Source organism: Bombina bombina, chromosome 5 (genome assembly GCF_027579735.1).
Source record: "Bombina bombina isolate aBomBom1 chromosome 5, aBomBom1.pri, whole genome shotgun sequence".
Lineage (NCBI taxonomy): Eukaryota > Metazoa > Chordata > Amphibia > Anura > Bombinatoridae > Bombina > Bombina bombina.
Window position 1 is genome coordinate 485,994,467 of NC_069503.1, and position 22,484 is coordinate 486,016,950.

Consider the following 22,484-nt stretch of genomic DNA (forward strand, 5'->3'; position numbering starts at 1 on the left):
TCCAAACCCCTTGTGCTGACAGAGATCCTCAGACAGCCTCCCAACCAAAAAGACTCACATCTGTAGAGATCATGGTCCAGGTTGAAAGAAACGAAGAGACCTGTAGACTAAATGATGGTGATCTTAACCACCAAATCAAGAGAGATAAATATTAGGATTCGAAAATTAAAAATGCGAAATCCTAGAATCCCTGCACCATAATTCAGCATAAAAGACTGAAAAGGTTCTTTCTATTGAAAATGAGCAAAGGGAATTAAATCCAATGATGTGGCCATAAGACCTAAAACTTCTATGCATATATAGCAACTGAAGGAAAAATAGAGACTAAAAGGTACCGACAAACGGAACACAATAAAATTGTCCCTTGTCTGATAGAGACAAAGACAGAGACACAAATATCTGGAAACCTAAAAAAGGTGACCCTTGTGTGAGGAATCAAGAACTTTTGAAAAAAAGATCCTCTAACTATGTCCTGAAGAGCAAAGTGAATCATATGAGATTCCGCATCCTCAGAAAATAATCTGAATGAAAACAGAAAAATTAAAATATGCATTTATTGTATCTAATGAAAACAAATAATGCTATCACTGACCAAAAAGGCAGAATAGTTTGAATAAAACTCCAAAACCCAGTTCCTAAAAATGGAACTGGAAGAAATACCCCAGAAGATTCCAGGTCTGAGCAGCGCTTGAACCCCATGGGTGCCCAGCCATGCTTCAACAGTACCCAAAATATATAAAGAAAGTGTTAGCCTTACTGGAATAAAATCAAAGAAATTTGGACTGAATAGAACCAAATAAATTTCAAAAAAGTCTTAACCTGCCCCTTGCCAGCCAAGCTGGAATACGGCACGTACATCGCAATATTAGGGAGCTGATTTCGAACTGAAAAATTTCCAATTATAAACATGTTACTTGGGAACGAATTCAGGAATTCGTTCCTTAATAAGAACAACCAAACTAGTATAAGCTTAAAGTTTTAGTCTTAGAACTCAATCTTGAAGCCCAGAGTAACAGTTAAGAATTGAATCCAATTATAAAACAAATAATTGCTTTATCTTAGAACAAAAGAAATATGGATTTTTTTTAAAAATCACAAAATTCTTCTAGCTAAAAAAGCTTAAGACATAGATTAACCCTCATTTGCGAAAATATTCAATAAAATGAAGACACAAATTAAATTATTAGCATGATAGTCCAGTTTAAAGGAACAGTCAATACAGTGGACTTGCATAATCAATAAATGCAAAACAACAAGACAAATGCAACAGCACCTAGTCTAGTAAATGTTGTCCCTTAACAATGCTAAAATAAATCATAATCTGATACTTGATCTTAAAGTAAACAGAACAAAAATGAAGCAATTGCAATATCCAAATAAATCACAGGACCAAGAAAAGTACCTGAAACTAAATAATTTCCATAAATAAGATACAACCATCTAAAGGAAAATAAATACTATTTTGCTATAGAAACAATAGCATAATTAGTAGGAGTAGAGATAGCCCCAATAAATTGGAGAACCCTCCAAATTGAATTTTACTGCTGGCAAAGAATATAGTTTAAAACCTCTGAAGAAGGAAAAAAAGAAAATTCTCAGCCTATTCCATTCCCTAGTATGGGGAATTGGAAAGAAAACCTCTGAAAACACAGAAGAATAAATAGGCAGAAATAGTGTCAGCTAGTCTTAAAGAACTAGTTACCTTAATATCCAAAATAATCAACACCGTTTCAACAAAGAACAAATGTACTTTAATAATAAAAAAATAATAAAAAAAGTAGATTTGTTAGTGTCAATATCTGATGAAGAAAATTCTGAAAGAGAAAAAACATCATCAGAGAAGGATAAATCAGTATGTTGGTCATTTGAAACTTCAATAATTAAAAAAGAAGTGAAAAAGACCTAAAATTTTTTATTAGAAGGCACGAGGTCAGACAAAGCCTTTAAAATAGAATCAGAAAAATATTTCTTATAAATCTTCTAAATATTTCTTGTACATAAGATGTAAGAATGGCAATATATAAAGCATAAATACTAATGGATTCTGCATGTAAAAGTATATCATAATAACTTATTACAAACCATAGCTAAAGATAAACATTTATAACATTTAAAATAAATGAACTTAGCTTTGGTAGAACTGAAACTCAGTTAAGCGTTTTTCCAGAAGTGGCTTCTGATTCAGGGTCAATCTGAGACATCTTGCAATATGTAATAGAAAAAACAACATATAAAGCAAAATTGATCAAATTCCTTAAATGACAGTTTCAGGAATGGGAAAAAATGCCAATGAACAAGCTTCTAGCAACCAGAAGCAATAAACAATGAGACAAATATTGTGGAGACAACAATGACGCTCAAATTTTTTAGCGCCAAAAAAGCCGCCCACATTATTTGGCGCCTAAATGCTTTTAGCGCCAAAAATGACGCCACATCCGGTAACGCTGACATTTTTTGGCGCAAAAACGTCAAAAAAATGACGCAACTTCCGGCGACACGTATGAGGCCGGAAATGACAAGAAAAGTTTTGCGCCAAGAATGACGCAATAAAATGAAGCATTTTCAGCCCCCGCGAGCCTAACAGCCCACAGGAAAAAAAGTCAAATTTTAAAGGTAAGAAAAAATTAATATTCAAATGCATTATCCCAAATAATGAAACTGACTGTCTGAAATAAGGAATATTGAACATCCTGAATCAAGGCAAATAAATGTTTAAACACATATATTTAGAACTTTATATAAAAGTGCCCAACCATAGCTTAGAGTGTCACAGAAAATAAGACTTACTTACCCCAGGACACTCATCTACATATAGTAGAAAGCCAAACCAGTACTGAAACGAGAATCAGTAGAGGAAATGGTATATATAAGAGTATATCGTCGATCTGAAAAGGGAGGTAAGAGATGAATCTCTACGACCGATAACAGAGAACCTATGAAATAGACCCCGTAGAAGGAGATCATTGAATTCAAATAGGCAATACTCTCTTCACATCCCTCTGACATTCACTGCACACTGAGAGGAAAACCGGGCTCCAGCCTGCTGCGAAGCGCTTATCAACGAAGAATCTAGCACAAACTTACTTCACCACCTCCATGGGAGGCAAAGTTTGTAAAACTGAATTGTGGGTGTGGTGAGGGGTGTATTTATAGGCATTTTAAGGTTTGGGAAACTTTGCCCCTCCTGGTAGGAATGTATATCCCATATGTCACTAGCTCATGGACTCTTGCTAATTACATGAAAGAAATGTAACTTTCACGATTCAGAGAGACAATCATTTAACTCTGCTTTCTAACCCCATGTACAGAGTCATCTATTTGGCAGTCCTTCTACAACTAGGGGTACCTGAAGAATCAGTCTTAGGACCCTTGCTCTTCGCAGTCTATATTTCAAATGCTTAACTTGTCAGTGGCCGATTCAGGTGTCCTCAGCTGTCCACACCACTGTTCCAAAGCATACAGTGAGCCGTTTCTAGCATCTCTTGTTAATGTAAGTTAAAAGGTAATGGGAAGCCAAATGAAACTAGTGGTTGATAACTTCCCTCTAATATCAACATCCCTGGTCTCCATTCATGGAACTCAATACTCTAACCAAAAACTTGCTGCAGAACACTACCAAAATAAAACCTCACACAAAATAATAAAAAATACATGGTCAGCTTTGCGTTAGTGGTATGTATGTTAATTTAGTCAAAACCTTTATTTATTAAATAATGAAAACATTACCAAGTAAGAGATTTATATATGTGAAACTTAGGCCTATGCAATAGTCCGCTTTATAAGCGACTGAATGGGGTAGGTGACGGCCACTCACAGCCTATGGCTATTCTCAGAGCCGGATTTCTTCTTTTGAAAGTGCAACACACTAAGATCAGGATTTGCACAGATGTGTTTATTTTACAAGAACAAATCCGGCTCAGAAAAGAGTCACCTTCCGCATTCAGCCGCTAACAAAGCTCCTAGAATGCACAGGACTAGTGAAACTTACCAACCATGCGGAGGACAGTAGCCACAATGACATCAGGGACAAATGGAACGGTTATATTACCCTTCTTACGTTTCACCCATTTATCCAAAATTGGCCAAAGCTCTTTGCTTTAAAAAAAATAAAAAATAAATAAAGAAACCGTAAACAACTTAAGATTATTAAGAAAATATATAATATTATGAGAATTTAAAAATGTTTAATCATGTGTAATAACGTTTCTATATACTTTAATTAAGTTCTGAAAGTTCTAATTGGCTTTAACAGATAACAGCAAAACAATGCACTGTATTCTAACTTAATAACTGACTGTTCTTGTTGTCTGCAGACTCAAGCACACAAATAAGTGAGTAGGTGGGTACGTGAGGTTCGCTATTGACAAACAATTGCAGTAAACAATAGGCTAATTTATTTAATAATGTTTAGAACAGTTTGATAACAAAAATGTATGGTTACCTGATAAATTATTTTCTCTTTCTTGCCAGTGAGAGTTCACAAATTAATTCATTACTGTTGAGAAATACAACACCTGGCCACCAGGAGGAAGCAAAGACAGCCCAGCCAAAAGCTATAAGTATCCCTCCCACTTCACCTGTAATTCAGCTGAGGAAAAGGAAAAGTGAAGAGAAACACTAAGGGTATGGAGGTGCCGGATGAAAGGAAAAATAGTACTGCCGCCAAATAAACAAAACAAAAAAAAGCAGGAGGGTTTGTGGACTCTACATAGGCGCAAAAAGAGAAAAAAACAATGGCACTACATACTGTATGTTGTTGCCTATATGCAGGATTCTAGGTCAGTCCAGTACTACTATATAATGGACTAAATAATAAATTATTGTTGGCAGGCTGGTGCTGTACACAGGGAGAGACAAATAACAGAAAAAACAGTGGATAACTGGAAAGTGTGTACTTAAAAAGCACTCAACATTTATAGGCAATCTAAATCAATATAGATTGTCTTAACGTGTAGATCAGGATAGGAGAGAGAGAAGGCGGGGTTAAAACTTAACTTTTATTGATACTAAATCTAAAATATATAATGAAACAATAATTGATATTTGTGGACTCTCACTGCCAAGAAAGAAAATTATTTACCAGGTAAGCATACATTTTTTGTTTTCTTTCTAATGGCAGAAAGAGTCCACAAATACATTACTGTTGGGAAACCAATACCCAAGCTGAAGAGGACACAGAATGAAAAGGGAGGGACAAAGAAGAAAGAAAGAAGAAGAAAGAAGAACACTGCACTGTTAGAATGAGCCGTAATCCTCATAGGAGGCTGTTGTCCTTTCTCCACATATGCCAACTGGATGATACTTCTCAGCCAAAAAGAAAGGGTAGTCGCAGAAGTTTTGACCTCTGCGCTTCCAAGCATACAAAACAAACAAGGAAGAGGATTGTCTAAAATCCTTAGTAGTGTTGAGATCTTTAAAGAACTTTAAAGCAATAAAGCAAGAACCACAGCTAAGTTGTGTAAAAGACAAGAAGATTAGGACAAAAAGAAGGAACTACAATATCCTGATTAATAGTGCGTGAAGAAACAACTTCAGACAAAAACCCCAACTTAGTACGCGAAAGAGCCATATTAGCACGAAAAATAAGATGATCGCACAGCAGCGCAGATAACTCAGAAACTCTGCGAGCAGAATAGCCAACAAGAATAAAAAAAAACTTTATAAGACAAAAGTTTAATGTCAACAGCATGCAGAGGCTCAAACAGGGCCTGTTGCAGAATACTAAGAACAACATTAAAAGGGATAGTAAACATAAAAAATGTTATTGTTTTAAAAGATAGATAATCCCTTTATTTACCATTCTCTAGTTTTGCATAACCAACACTGTTATAGAAATATACTTTTTACCTCTGTAATTACCTTGTAGCTAAGCTTCTGCTGACTTGCATTTCAGGCAAGAGGTGCTGACTTAAATAACTTCACGTGCATAAGCACAATGTTATCTATATGAAAAACATGAACAAACGCCCTCTAGCCCTCAAGCAAATTCGCCAACCTTTTATGAAGAAAAACAGATAGAGCAGAGTAGGGTTTAGTATGCCTTTTAGAGAACTAGCTCACAGGCCCTTTTCTAGACCATTCTGGAGAAGCAAGAGGATTCAAGGAACTCTCACCTTGTGCCAGAAAAAAAAAACCTTGCTCCTCACACCAAGACAGATAAGTACGCCACACCTTGTGGTTAATACATCTAGTAACAGGCTTATGTGCCTGAATCAAGGTAACAATGACTATCTGAGAAACCTTGTTTAGAAAGAACTAAGCGTTCAATCCCCACGCAGTCAGCCTGAGAGAATGTAGATTTTGGTAAAGAAACGGACGCTGATGGAGAAGGTCCACTCGCTGAGGTAACCTCCAAGGAGGAGCAGATGCCATCCTCATTAGATCTGCAAAACCAAGTCCTGCGTCGCAGCCAGAGCAATGAGGATCACCGAGGAACAATCTAATTTGATGCGTGCGATCACTCAGAGGGAAAAGATAAGATTGAAATGACATAGAACCGCTAATGTTTCAACCAAGATCGCTCAAGGATCCCTCGATCTCAACCCGTATCTGGGCAACTTGGCATTGAGACGAGAGGCCATTAGATCTCTGGGACTCCCCAACTGGGAGAAAACCTCCTGAGTAGGAGACCACTCCCCGGGGTGAAAGGTTTGTCTGCTCAGGAAATCTGCTTCTAAATTGTCCACCCCCGGAATATGGATGGCAGAGATGTGACAATTGTGAGACTACGCCCACTGAAGGATGCGAGACACCTCTTTCATAGCCAGGGAAACCCCAGTGATTGATATAAGCTACTGAGATTATGTTGCCTGACTGAAATCTGATAAAATGGACAGAACGGAGTTGAGGCCATGCTATCAAGGCATTGAAGATGGCCCCCAGCTCCAAAATGTTAATGGCAGGGTCAAGAGCCCCTGTGGCTTCAAAAAAATCCAACACAGCTTCCCAACCCAGCAAACTGGCGTCTGTAGTCAAAATCTCCCAAGACAGTCTCAGAAAGCACCTGACACAGATGTTCCAAAGAGACCAGGAGAGAGAATCTCTTGTGACTTGATCTAGGTTGATCAGCCGAGACATTACTGAGCATACAGAGTTGCCGAGATCTCAGATAGAAGCATGCAAAATGAATAATATCAGTTGCTGCTACCATGAGAACCACCACCTCCATGCAGTAAGCTACCGAGTGTCGCCCAGTGGATCGTAACAAATTGCAGGAAGAAAGGAGTTTGGTTTGACATTGATCCGTCAAATCTTTATGGATATTGAGTCTATGATCGTCCCCAGGAAGCACACACTGGTGTCTGAAACTAGCAAGCTCTTGCCCAGATTTATTTTTTACCCATGGGATTGAAAAAGGAGACACAAAAATGTATCAGTGTGATAACTTGCTAAAGGAAAAGATGGAGCCTGAATTAAAATATCGTCCAGGTAAGGTGCCCCAGCGATTCATTGCGAACTGGCCACCAGCAGAAGACCTCCCAACACCTTCATAAAAATCCTTGGGGCAGAAGCTAGACCAAAGGGAAGAGCTAAGAACTGATAATGATTGTCCAGAAAGGCGAACCGGAGGAACTGATAATGATACCTGTGGATAGGAACATGCAGTTATGTGTCCTTCAGGTCTATAGTGGTCATGAACTGACCTTCTTAGACTAACGGGAGAATTGATCTAATAGTTTCCATCTTGGAGGGAACCTTCAGGAATTTGTTGAGGCACTTCAGATCCAGAATAGGTCAAAACGTTCCTTCTTTCTTGGGAATGACAATTAGATATGAGTAAAACACTAAGCTCCCTTCTGAAGGAGGGACTGGGACAATCACTCCAATAGAGAATAGGTCTTGTATGCATGTCAGAAAGGCCTCCCTCTTTTCCGACAGTGACGAGTCTGGAAAGAATAAATCTTAGAGGCTACGTTCGAAAACCTATCCTGTACCCCTGGGAGACCACATCCAAGACCCAGGGATCTTGAACGTCCTGAAAACTAAAGCGTCTTGATAAAGAGACAGTCTGGCCCCTAAATGAACCGAACTTGAATCGGGAGCAACCTCTTCATGCAGACTTATCAGAGGAAGGTTTCTAGGACTGCTTGTTCTTATTCTAAGATTTACTTTTTCCAGGTACTCTTGGGCTGATCTGCCTTGGAAGAGGCCGGGGATCTCTGTCCTTTATTTACACGAAAGGAATGAAAATTGCCCGACTGACAACCCTTATATCTGGACTTTTTGTCTCGCGGGAGGACCCATCTCTCCAGTTACCGAATAAGGTCTTTCCCTTAAATGCCAAGGAAAGGAATCTCGATTTAGACCCAATATCCGCAGATCACGACATCAACCAGGGAGCTCTTCTGGAGAAAACTATAGACAACTTAGCATTAAGGCACATGATTTGCATGATGAAGGAATTGGCCATCTTTAGAGCCTTAATCCAATCCTGAATATCCTCTGAGTCTCCACCAGAATTATATCAGATGAGTTGCACCAGAATGTAGCGGCTCCAGCAACTGCTGCGACACCTGCTGCGGGTTGAAAAATTAACCCCATTTGGTTAAACATCCTCCTCGGATATCCTTCCATCTTCCTGTCATGGGATCCCTGAAGAGGTACTATCCTCAAAAGGGATAGTGGTTCTTTTAGCCAGGGTGGAAATAGTGCCATCCACCTTGGGATTAGAACTCCCCAACTCCAGATGTGAGTCGGGAACCGTAATTATCCCCAGGTTTCTCCCGCTCCTTAGAAATATTGTCTGCCATGTGGACAGGGACTGGAAAAACTTCAAACGCCTTAGGAATGGTTTGATAAACCATGTCTAACTTAGGAATTTTAGGTTCCTCAGATAAATTAGACTCAGGAACATCCAAAGTAGTGTAGGAAACAGGTAGTGGATGTACTCGACATCTCCAGAATAATCGTCCCCACTAGTGAACAAAGGTTCCGGCTACAAAGCACACAATGCACCTGCAGAGGCTAAGAGTTCCGTAGCTTAGGCAGAATCAAGCCCAAAAATCTAAGAAGCAAAAATAAGTAGCAGGAACTCACAGAAGATATAAAAAAAAACAAAATGTATGCTTACCTGATAAATTTCTCTCTTTCTTGATATGGTAAGTGTCATGGATCATCATTAATTACTGTTGGGAATATCACTCCTGGCCAGCAGGAGGCGGCAAAGAGCATGAGCAGAGTATGACTTCCCTTCCCACAAACCCCAGTCATTTGACCGAAGTAAAAGAAGAGAAAGGAAGAAACACAAGGTGCAGAGGTGCCTGAGGTTTACACAACAAAACACTGTCTGAAAAATACAGGGTGGGCTGTGGACTCACCGTGTCAAGAAAGAAAGAAATACATTTATCAGGAAAGCATAAATTTCGTTTTCTAATGACACGGCGAGTCCACAGAATCATCATCAATTACTGTTGGGAATCAATACCCAAGCTAGAGGACACAGATAAGGGAGAAACAAGACAGGGAAGCTAAACAGAAGGCACCACTGCTTGAAGAACCTTTCTCCCAAAAGCAGCCTCAGCATCACATTTATAAAAAAATTGAAATAGCATGTAGAGAGTACCAAGTTACAGCTTTGCAAATCTGTTCCACAGAAGCTTCATTTTTGAAGGCCCAGGAGGCAGCCCTTGTGAAATGAGCCATGATTCTCTCAGGAGGCTGCTGTCCAGCAGTTTCATAGGCCAAGCGAATTATACTCTTCAGCCAGAGAGAGAAAGAGAAGTAGCCATAGCTTTCTGACCCTTGTGTTTCCCAGAGAAAACGACAAACATAGCAGAAGACTGGCGAAAATCCTTAGTCGCCTGCAAATAGAACTTCAACGCACAGACCACATCTAGATTGTGCAGTAAACGCTCCTTATGAGGAGGATTATGACACAAAGAAGGAACAACGATTTCCTGATTAATATTCCTATCCGAAACCACTTTAGGAAGAAACCCCAACTTAGTACGTAGAACCACCTTATCAGAATAAAAAAGATAAGGGGAAATCACACTGCAACGCCAAGAGTTCAGAGACTCTCCGAGCAGAAGAAATGGCAACAAATTTTTTTCCTCCCAAGATAACATCTTAATATCTAAGGAAAGCATAGGCTCAAAAGGAGCCTGCTGAAGGACTTTAAGAACAAGGTTAAGACTCCAGGGAGGAGTAACAGGTTTAAACACAGGCCCTGAAAAAAGGATTGCACATTTGAGATATCCACCAGACACTTATGCATGCAACAAAAAATAGACAAGGCAGATATTTGACACTTCAAAAGTTCTCGCTGACAAACCGTTCTCCAGACCATCCTGGAGATAAGACAAAATCCTAGGAATCCTGACTCTACTCCACGAGAAACCTTTGGATTCACACCAGTACAGATATTTATTTTTTTTTTAAATAATTTTTATTGAGGTGTATTTAAAGGCATACATTGATCATAAAGATAGGTTCTTGCATTGCATTTCACATACAGTAAGGTTTCAGTGTTACAAGAATGATAAGATAAACATAAAGGAAACGTAAAGATAACAATTTACATATCATGCAAACATGGGATACATAGGATGCCAAACAATTAGAAGCCTTCTAAATAATATCATAGGCCACTCTTGGACCATCACAAACATTAAGAGGAAAGAAGGCATATGCAAACAAAGGAGACCACTTATGGATCACATTAGTAAACCTCGATTTTGTATTTTATCACGTGTTTATATGAAAAGTGTGTATGTTAGGGTAAATGCTATAGGGATACTCAAATGTTTTGGATTATTTGAGTTCTAGCCTCTCAGTTACTAGAGTAAAAAGTAGAAATATGCATATGAGGGTTAGAGGCTCTTTTTTTTTTTAACAATCTTTCAAATGATAAAGTTGCGGAGTGAAATATAAAGGTATATTGCTATATATATTGGAAAGTATACTTAAGATGCGGTATTGGTGAGAGAAACCGCTTAGTTAACCCTCCTGTTGCAGGAGGTATATTATGAAGGGGGGGGGGAGGTGGTGAGTGAGTAAATTAGGAACCAACCATATAAACTGAAGAGTACACATATAACAAGAAAAAGTAAGCTAGGTATATTCTGAACTAATTTAGAATCTTATATGCAAAGGTGCCCAAACAGGAGTCCTCTAAATTGCTCTATTGCGGAGGTTTTAATCCTTATATAGCGCATACTATGGCCTTGCTATTCATGATGAACACAGGACCAGCCTGCCTGAAAGATATATATTAACCTGGAATCATGGTAGGATGACTATAGACTACTGAGTAGGTAGCGCAGCAGATATGGGGATGAACCCTCAAAAGGAGCTGTGAGTCTGAGGTGGCTAAAATAGCACCTACTATAGTAGATATATATTCATATATAACTAGAGTACAGTGAGACCTGAACTATGATGAGAGGAAGATAGTTTTTCACACTCCCATGTAACCTATCCCTGCCGCCTGGGCACGGGCCCTATGTCCAGGCGACGGGCAGAGCAATTAATTTAGTCTAGTGGGAAATTATGACTTTTTCCAAGAAGCTACCCACTCTCATCAAGGTAGGTATAGTCTTAAATGTTTGGTGAAACATTACGAACATTAAAAAGGAGAAAACAGTTATATCTAGACCATAAGGGCTAAACAGAGTTACAGTCACTAGTACTATTATAGGGTTGCTTGTAAGATAGCAAATCTCTACTACCTTCAAGTGAGAGAAAATGGTAACTGCATCAGCCATCCAGAAAATATAAATTTAAATTTCAAAGTGTGGTGTAGGATAAGAAAAGCGGTTTAAATAAATTCAGGACTGTGAAGCTAGGCCAATTGACTAAAAGCACCTTCCATATGAATGCACCAAGTGGGGTGAGAAATATAGACAGAGAAATATGGCGGCACATTATAAACCACATTATCACCTTCATATAACAGGACAACAAAATTGAAAAACAACTATGCTCAATAGGGAACAGAACATGTATAAATGTATATAAATGGGAGTACATATCAAGAACATCAGAGCAATTGCATGTGTCTCTGTTAAACTAGGGAGTACAAAATAAATGTGTAGCCTGCAGTCAGCCTGATTCAGTGTTAATTCAGAGAGCACTATTGTTAAGTCTAAACAACGCTATCATCAAGGGGTGAATATAGTGGAAACATTAGATCAGTATTAACCGCTATATGAGGCAAAAAAAAATAAAATAAAAAAAAATAATCAGTGTAATTATATGTAGGCACATAAGGGGATAATGGAAAAGGTAGGGTGTGACATAAGTATGCAAAATAAAACAACTTCCTGGACAATCCCCGCCATAGCCTCTCATAACAGTTGAATATAAGCATTTTTTAAGGTAACATAAAACAGCATATTAAATAAATGAATAGTGAGACATTTAGAGGCTTGTTATAAAGTTCCATAGGGAGAGCAAACAAAGCAAACATTGATATAACTATGGAGTGGTGGACAAATCTCTATCCCATTAAGCTGCGTTGCCTCAAACCTAACCATTGCTTTACAGTAGTCGATTTTTCATAAGGTAGCTTAAATTGTCTTATGGGGCTGACTATCGTTGCTTATAGAAATTAGGTAGGCTTAGGTTATAGCTACACTGGTCTATGGCACAGTTAATTTTTAAGGCCAGGATCTGAAAGGGATGCGAGTACAAAAGGATATGTCCCCAAGCAGAGTCAATGTGTTCTGTACTACAAAGAATAGTGTCTCCAAGTCCCGGTTACCGCAAGTGTTGTGCTCTGTTAGTGGGCACTGCAGAACTGGTGAAGTCTTTCACGGCCAAGATACCGGGCAGATTTGAGGCCTCGCGGGTCTATCCAATGCCTTTTCTGAGGCGTCTCGAGGGAACAGAGGAACTCACAGACCGGCGCAACACACCCTCACTCCCGCTCCAGAGATGGCCGATGTCTGCCTCTTTCAAGTCATGTCTGGCACAATAAGTAGCAGGCACAGGGTCAATCGCCTCCAGATCAGTTCTACGGAGCAGAGGGAGAACTTCCCAAACATGGCCGCATACTGTAGATACCGCACGTCTTGCAGTTGAAGGTGAGTGTGGGGTTGAGGCGCTATTTATTTCAGGAACCAAGGTTACAACGGTCCGTCCTGGTTCTGGGTGCATGACACTTTCTTTCGCCTTCTCCGTTACACAAGCTTCATCCCTTGTCCGCACAGAAGGTTCCTTGAATTGCAGGAGATCTGATAGATCACACGAGATCCCAGGGGATGCCATGTCAGCACTATTACTCTGATCCAGGGTAGTGTCGGCTGTGGTCAGGCTGAAGTCAGCGTGCGTAGACTCTGTAATTGCTGCAAAGTTCTCATATAGTGTCGCCTCCATTTTTGCGAAATGTTCAAGCAGGAGCTGCGCCACCGCCGATCCCCAGGCCTCCATTTCGGTCATATTTTTGTTTGGGTTCCTTAAGTTAGGGATATCCACTGGAATACTCTCCAAGTCTTTGGTGCTAGCATAGGTTAAAGGTTCCTCTTGTGATTTAAGAAAAAATATTACTTTAAGGGCAATTAAACATGTTTTTTAAGTCTTTTAGGAGACAGGAGCTCCACACACGCACGTCTGATTCCCTTGGTAGTTGGCTCCGCCCCCCCAGTACAGATATTTACGCCATATTTTATGGTAAATCTTTCTAGTCACAGGCTTACGAGCCTGGATCAAGGTCTCAATGACCGACTCCGAAAACCTGCGCTTAGATAAAATTAAGCATTCAATCTCCAATAAGTCAGCTTCAGAGAAATTAGATTTGGATCAAGGAAGGACCCTTGAAGCAGAAGATCCTTCCTCAGCGGAAGTCTCCAAGGTAGAAGAGATGACATTGCCACTAGGTCTGCATACCAGATCCTGCGAGGTCATGCCGGTGCTATGAGAATCACTGAAGCCTTCTCCTGGATCTGAGCAATGAGTTGTAGAAGGAGAGGGAACGAAGGGAACAGGTATGCTAGACTGAAATCCAACTGCCTGTGGATCCCTTGACCTCGAACTGTACCTTGGGAGCTTGGCATTCTGCCGAGAAGCCATGAGATCTAGCTCCGGTTGTCCCCATTGGAGGATCAAACTGGAAAACCCCTCCGGAAGGAGTTCCCAATCCCGCGGGTGAAAGGTTGGTTTGCTCAGAAAATCCGCTTCCCAATTGTCCACTCCTGGAATGTGGATCACAGATAGACAGCAGTTGTGGGTCTCCGTCCACTGAATAATTTTGGCCACCTCTGCCATGGCCAAGGAACCCAGAGTTCCTCCCTGGTGGTTGATGTAAGCCACTGAAGTTATGTTGTCCGAATGGAACCTGATAAACAGGGCTGAAGCTAACTGAGGCCAGGTCAGTAGAGCATTGAAGATTGCCCTCAGCTCTAGGATGTTTATGGGGAGAACTGACTCCTCCCGAGTCCATAGACCCTGAGCCTTCAACAAGCCCCAGACTGCTCCCCATCCCAGCAAGCTGGCATCCGTGGTCCCAATTGCCCAGGTAGGTCTGCGGAAGCAGGTTCCCTGGGAGAGGTGTTCCCAAGACAACCACCACGGAAGAGATTCTCTTGTCGCCTGATCCAGAATTATGTCCATGGCAGCTACCATCAGACCAATTACCTCCATACATTGAGCCACTGACAACCGAAGAGAGGACTGAAGGGCAAGGCAAGAGTTGAAGATCATCTTTTTTCTGACCTATGTCAGAAATATCTTCATTGATAGGGAGTCTATTATGGTCCCCAAGAACACTACCCGTGTAGCTGGAACCAAGGAGCTTTTTCCAAGATTCACCTTCCAGCCGTTAGAGCAAAGAAAAGACAAGATCTCCGAATGAGAGAGTTTGCTTGTTGAAAAGACGGCACCTGAACCAGAATGTCGTCCAGATAAGGCACCACTGCAATTACCCGTGACTGGATTATTGCCAACAGAGCCCCCCAAGACCGTTGAGAAAATTCTGGGAGCTAAGGCCGAACGGAAGAGCCACAAACGGGAAGTGCTCGTCTAGAACAGCGAACCTCAGAAACTTGTGATGATCCTTGTGGATGGGAACATGAAGGTACGCATCCTTTAGGTCTATAGTTGTCATGAACTGACCCTCTTGAACCAAGGGAAGAATGGAACGTATAGTTTCCATCTGGAAGGACGGTATTCTTGGGAACGACAAACAGATTGGAGTAGAATCCCAGACACTGTTCCTGCATGGGAACTGAAACTATCACTGCCAGGGCAGAAAGATCCCGGACACAATGTAAGAATGCCTCTCTTTATCTGGTTTACAGATAATCTTGAGAGGAGGAACCTGCCCCTGGGAGGAAACTTCTTGAACTCTAGTTTGAACCCCTGGGATGCGATGTCTACCGCCCAGGGATCCAGAACATCCCGAACCCAGGCTTGAGCAAATAAAGAAACTCTGCCCCCTACAGGATCCGCTTCTGGATCGAGGGCAGGCCCTTCATGCTGACTTTGATTCATTTGCGGGCTTCTTAGATTGCTTCCCCTTGTACCAAGACTGATTGGGCTTCCAGGAAGGCTTGGGCTGTTATTGCTTGGAAGAGGGGGGGGGGAGGCTTACCTCTAAAGTTTAGAAAGGTAAAAAAAAAAAACTACTGACGCCCTTTCTGTTTAATTATCTTATCCTGTGGGAGGAAATGTCCTTTTCCTCCTGTAATATCTGAAATAATCTTGGCCAAGCGCAGCCCAAACAAGGTCTTACCCTTGTATGGAATCACCAAAAGTTTGGACTTGGATGAAAAACGATACTGTCTCTTATAATTTTTATTTCTGAAAACTTAACTATGGAGCAGCGGTCCTTATTAAAACCCAAGACAGCGTCTACACCTCAGCTATTTTGCTGAGGTACCTACGTTTCCTTCTGGTGGCAGGCAATCTGGAATGCAAACAATCCGAAACTGCGCAATCAGTCGGCTGGGCGATCCTCTAATACAGCAGAGCCGCAAACAAAACCGTCTGTATTCCGGAACTCACAGGAAGAGAGTCCAAAAAGCGTGCAAAAACTGCCTTCCCGCCTCTGAAGGAAACCGCCTCTTTAATCGAGGGCATCCCCGCAGGCCATTAAAATCTATAACAGAGCCGCAACAGTGAAACTCTGTGCACCCATAAAAGTAAAACAGTGCACCTTACATACACAGTCCTTGTCCAGATCTAAACCGGAGAAAAGGACAGAGACTGAGCCCAACCAAAAACTAAAAAGTTCCTCTCGTCTCTGTATAAACCCAATCAAAGGATAATTAGTGTCACAGGGTCACTAGAATTATCAAAGTCACAATTTTAAAAATAATGTCTCTTAGGGAAACCTCAGAATAGGAATAAAAATTGAGACTTACCATCCAAGTATTACTGCTGTGGAATAGTCGCAGCCCTCCAGGTCTGACAGCAACTACTTTTCCTGACAGGGACCTGGGGAATAAAGGAAAACAGTGTAAGCTTACACCGGATCCTGAAGGGCAATGAGAAGCTGGAAGAAGACATGGGAAGCTTCCCAGCGACATCCAGCAGCTAACCTTACTAAGAGAATTGCATCATGGTTACTAGAAATACCTCAGTCCTTTCTTGACGGAAACAATCCATTAAAGAACAATAAATCCAATCTTCTTCAAGCACTTTATCTGCCTTCCTCCTAGTAGACGAGGCAGAGAATTACTGGGGAAGTGGGAGGGATGCTTATGGATTTGGCTGGGGTGTCTTTGCCTCCTCCTAGCGGTCGGGTTCTGTATTTCCCAACAGTAATGAATGAATTTGTGGACTCTCACTGCCATAATTAAGAAATGTTGTCTACAGCAAGACAACAGAAATGTCTAGTAAGGAGTTCACTTCCCCTTAAAATAATGATATGAAGGACTGTTTACACTGGACTGTAAATATAAGATCTGAATAAAGATAACTGACAAAACTAAAAGTGTGTCGATGGCAATAACATTATGCCACAAAGCTAGTTTTAAATTTAACACAGGTTTCTCCATAAAATAAGCACCACCATCAACGTATATTTAAGTATCCTTGCTCCTTTCTCACTGCTTCTTTGCTTGCAGCACTTTCACTTTAGCACACACCCAGTAGGTAGACTACATTGATAGATGAAAATCATCAGCATCACGGTTTACTGAATCTTCTTTATTTTATTCAAGAGGCAATAAATAAACTATTACAGATGGTTGGGTCTAATATGAAGGCAGCAGCCATTAAGATAAGCGCGGATGATTGGAAGTGCCAGAATCAATGCTAAAGTAAAGAAATCTAAGCACTGGAAATTTCTATCATGTCTTGTAAAATAATCAACATCTGCTTTCAAGACTTGATATGTATAAATTAAAATAAAAACACATTCAATGTTTGTGTTTGAAAATGTAGAGAAATAAAAATGTACACCAGACTTGGCTTTCATAGAAGGCACAATAATAAAAGGGATACTAAACTCTAAAAGGTTTAAAGGGACACGACTCAAAAAAAATAAAAAATGCTTATTTTACTGAGCATTATGTTGTAAGTGAAGTGCTTCCCATAAAGCATATTAGTGAACTCCTCTTAATGAGATGCACTATTTCCAAGGTAAAAGTTACTTTTGAAAACAAACCCTGAGGGGCCTCATAATACTGATGGGGAATCTTTTAGAATCTCCCCAGACCAGAGAGCTTGAGAGAATTAGACCCTACTTTTTGCCGGCTCCTAGTTGTTTCCTACTAATGCTCAATACGTTTTTATTTCATTCTAATTCATACTGACTAAATGGGACATATTATTGAATATAATGTTATGGTTATATAAAAACTATTTAAATTTAAACTGAAACTAAAAGATTATTTTGTCCTGGAACTCTACGGCTCCATAGTTGATAGGGACAACTTCCATGGAAAAAATTGGTGTTAAATCAAAGTATGGTTATACAATTTTAAACATTCTCTCTGAGTGCTAGATTATAAAAACTTTTCCAGGCTTAAACGTGGTTTTCCACGCTGATCCTCATGGAATTATTAAAAGGGACTATCTCTGTGAGTAGCGAGATGTCTCCCATTTTAAATAAGAGCTCTCTATACTATGTAAAAGTTTGCAATGGAGGATGAATTACACAGTGAGAACCCGGCGTATGTTTAAACTTTAATACGCACAATACAAATAAATTAAGTTGTTTGTTTAAGTGCACTGTACCTTAAAATCACTTATTTTCATATGCATCGGTTTTCATTTCAGAGTAATTAGCGTTTTGAGTATTTTGATAAAAGCTTGTCATCTTTTAATTTGCAAGAAAAAAAATATTGAGATCTGTAGGGCGGAAATGTTTAAAGAATTATGCTTCGATTTGAGAGACAATTTCATACACGCCCATGTTATAATATAACGCCCAGTTCACAATAAAAAACAAGAATTATGCTTTGTATTTTGTAGTTAAAAGTAAGAATTTGTACGTTTTTTGCAGATCCAGTGTACTAAAATTTCAATTTATGCAGTGCATATTTAACACTATTTATTCCTGGGTAATTTTAGTACAAATTTTACATTTTTGATAAAATATGATTTTCAGTTAACAATTTTGTTGATTTTTGACGATTAACAGTAAAATCTTTTGCTACATATTTTTGTGTGAATGGTTCAATTATTCGTTTTGTATGATTTCTAAATTACGATTTTCATTGTGCACTTTTGTAATGTATGCATCTCCTTCCTATACGAAAATGCAGTGTACGCCCTTTAGCGAGACACCCTGTTTTCAGGGTAAAAAGTGGCTTTAGAGAATTCTACAAGGGAAATAAAAGTACTGGCGAGCATTCTTAAATAATCTCACCATCCCAGAAACCTTTAGATCACCAGGCACAAACAATTTTTTTTTTATTTTTTTTATTTTTTTTTTGAGTATCATGTCCCTTTAAAAATAAACATTTGCAATGATCAACAAAATGTGTGCGTTTAAATAGAGGAAATGAAGGAGATTGTGAACAAAAAGGAAAAATGATCCTAGAAAGTCTGACAAAATAGTACCTTATGACATTGTCATGACTCCATATCCATTTCTGATAGTTGCACAAGAGATCGACTGCAAAAACATACTCCCATATGCTGTCAGTCAAGTCTTCGCCAAACTTTTCACTATGTTGGAATTTTACATCAGGACAGAACTGTACAGCCATTAACACACTAGAGAGTACAATGCTCACGGATACAGGTGGAGTCTGAAAAAGGGAATAAATTGATCAATGACAACACTTGATATATTCAAAGTTTAGACTGTGTCAAAAAAGTAACTTGACTCACCTTTTCCCAGTTCAGATAAGCACTCAGGCATTTCAGAACCTCTCCTTCTGTGATCTGTTTAAGAAGTGCATGCATTGCTTTATTCATCACACCATGTACAGACAAAAGATCACTCCATGTGCTAATAACAAACAGGACTAGCTTGTCAGGTTCTGGAAAATCTAAACAAAAAAAAAAAAAAAGTATTTTTTTTTTTTAAATGTCATCATCAAAAACTTAAAAGCAAATCTGCCTATTCCAAACAGACCTTTTAACAAAAAGGCAAATAAAGCTGGAGTTTTGTTGTTGTAAATGTATTACCTTCTTGTGTATTTTGGTTATGTATTACCCTCAGAGAAACAATTACATTTACTAGACTAATTCCTAGAAAAAGGGAACCACAAACAGAAAATGTAAGGAACCCTATAGTTCAAAAATGAATGTACAGGGTAGGTTTGGCTTTTATGTGCTATCACTAAATGTTAAGCAAGAGATTTAACAATAAAAAGTACCAGAAAACCCATTTTTATTAATGATCTGTAGTGGCAATTTATAAATCTAGACTCATTAACAGATGGACCATTACAAAAACCTCTATTGGAAGCAATAGGAGATAGGGCTTAATCATCAAATGCACCAAGAAGCAAGTGAGACCAAAAAAAAAAAAAGAAGAAGGGACTTGGTTAAGATAACATGCACACATTGGCTGGAAGGTGTGGATGTCAAAGCGACATTTCTCCCACGTTAACCATGCACTAATAGAGATGCAGCATGTGTGCTAAAAAACTCCACTGCCTGACAGTGAAGAGGAGCAAAGGATGGGCTTGTAAAGCTTAGAATTCAACCGAGTGTGTGAGAGGTGTGCTGTGGGGCTTGTAAACCCCTCTCTCTTATTTCCCACTGAGATTGGACCACTCCCTATCTAGGCATGTATAGAATGACAGGCTCTTCACTAACTCTTCAAACTTTTTGTTTAAATGGACATTAAACACTTGAGATATCAATATAAAATGTTTAATTGTACGCAGTAAAACAACTTTTAAAACAACTTTACAATATGCTTGTATTATTTATTTTGTTCCCTTTTCCTGTAACTAAATTCTGAATATTGTGCGCTTCACACATTCCTGTTAAAAGTGGTAGTGCAGACAGACACAGCTGTCATTGCACACTCAAGTAAGCCATTTATAATGGTCTTATTTGCCTTAGCAGGAACCCCCCCCCCCCAACATGTTACAATATGGCGGCGCACAGTTTCATGGACATTATAATGTTACCCTTATTTTTTCAATATATATAAAAAAAAATACATGTATATTTCCCTTGCTCTGATTACATCATTCTATCAAGGATTTATTTAGTGTTTAATGTCCCTTTAAGAATCCCAAACTCCTCTCTATTTACTATAGACCAGTATGTGCAATCTGGGCTAAGAGAGACGACTCTGCAGGGTTGAGTAGCTTTGGATAAGGACAGCAGAATCTGCACAACAAAGATCGGATAAGTGTGCTCCCTCATACAATTTGTTACAATTGGTCTGATATAAACCAATTCCTAGGTGAGGAAGAGTGAGAAACCGTGACAAAGAGAGAGTGAAAGACATTTATTAAAACACTTGTAGGATTGGCTGGCTAACTGAAAGGGAAAACAAACAAAACAACACCTTAAATAGTGCTCACTTTGTTTTGTTCAAGTGGAGGAACAGTCTCAATCTGTATCTAAATCCAGAATAGTAGGACACTAACATTGGATACTATGTTCTTAGTATGTACCTATTAATTTATATATGGCTTTATTTGTTACACTGTTTATATAACAGTTTTGTAAGGTATCTTATAAGTTATATGGACAACAGGAACCATATTACTTTATTGTCAAACACATTAAAAGTCATAGAAATACTATTGATAATTTGTTAGTTAACTTTTTTAAAGAAAAAAATAACCGAGTTGAATTTATCCTTGCATACATCCCGATTGCTTTTGTTATTTGAAGAGAGCTGTCCATAAAGCCCAGAATTCCTGTCTGCAGTGAATAGAGGTAATCTAAGACTTGCTCCGCTTGATCAGCAATTCATGTGCTACACCCGCCATGTGACCCCAAACTGTGATTGGCCCTCATTTTCCAACCTCACTCTGCCCAGGCTAACACAGACTGGCACGCTCCCTCCCATTAACAATTGTGGTGCTCTGGAAAGTGCCCCCTATATAGCTATTTTCTAGAGATACCACTGTATTTTTTGTTTAGAAAATATGCTAATAAAATTATTTGGCAGAGAGGTAGGAAAACAGCACACTCAGTCTCTTTTCTTCTTTTCCAAATGGGGCAAGGAATAAAGGACTTGCCAGATCCCAAATACTCCAAAGAACAAAATATATTCCAGCCACCAAGAATTCTTTAAAAGAACCTTTATTTCACATAGGGTCCTCAGCAATAGACATACAACGTTTCAAGCCTCAGCAGGATCTTAGTCATGTATACAACGTTTCAAGCCTCAGCAGGCTCTTAGTCATGTATATACATGACTAAGATCCTGCTGAGGCTTGAAACGTTGTATGTTTATTGCTGAGGAACCTATGTGAAATAAAGGTTCTTTTAAAGAATTCTTGGTGGCTGGAATATATTTTGTTCTTTGGAATAAAATTATTTGGATCTGGGTGAATTTTTACTAGATAATTAGACATTTATTAGCATTTTAAAGATCTTCAAAAACCCTAATATTTCCATTAAAACATTAAGGAAAATGAAATTTACCTTCTTTTAGAATGCTGTAGCAGAGAATGCGGGCTCTTTCTAAGTCTCCCAGTTGACGACATAGGCCTACGTACACTCTGCAGAGAGCCTGTAGATAATTGTGGTCCAGTGATGCCTTTTCAGTCTTAAGTTTCATTAGAATAGTATTTAAGAAATTGTCCACTAAAATCTGCAGGAAGAATTTACACAAATGGTTTAAAACACAAACTGCAGACTATTTCACAGCAGAATAAGATGACATATCTATACATTCATATATCCATTCCAAAATAAAAAAAAATAAATTATGCCAGAGATTAAAATATTAAAAAACACTGGAGTGCTTAAATTAATATTGCCAAGAAAAATAACTATTATAATATTAAAAAGAATATAAATTCAGAAATGTAACGCCCCCCCCCCCAGAGAATTTAAAGGTGGATTGGGAATTTAAACACTGGAATTAAAGTTTCTTTCCATTACATCATTTTTTTTATGTAAGAAAAATGTGTAGGGAGACTACAGTGTGTGCATGGGAAGTATGTAGTATG

General features: G+C 39.1%; 1 protein-coding gene across 1 annotated transcript in view; it reads right to left on the reverse strand.

The window, feature by feature from the left end:
- ICE1 (interactor of little elongation complex ELL subunit 1) overlaps positions 1 to 22,484 on the reverse strand; it is a 135,660-nt gene that overhangs the window by 77,534 nt on the left and 35,642 nt on the right. Inside the window, exons 16-19 of the mRNA XM_053715769.1 lie at positions 21,955 to 22,123; positions 19,222 to 19,382; positions 18,949 to 19,139; positions 3,989 to 4,095 (exon numbers count right to left, since the gene is read on the reverse strand). Coding sequence (XP_053571744.1) covers positions 3,989 to 4,095; positions 18,949 to 19,139; positions 19,222 to 19,382; positions 21,955 to 22,123 — 628 coding nt within the window. The remainder of the gene's footprint in view (positions 1 to 3,988; positions 4,096 to 18,948; positions 19,140 to 19,221; positions 19,383 to 21,954; positions 22,124 to 22,484) is intronic.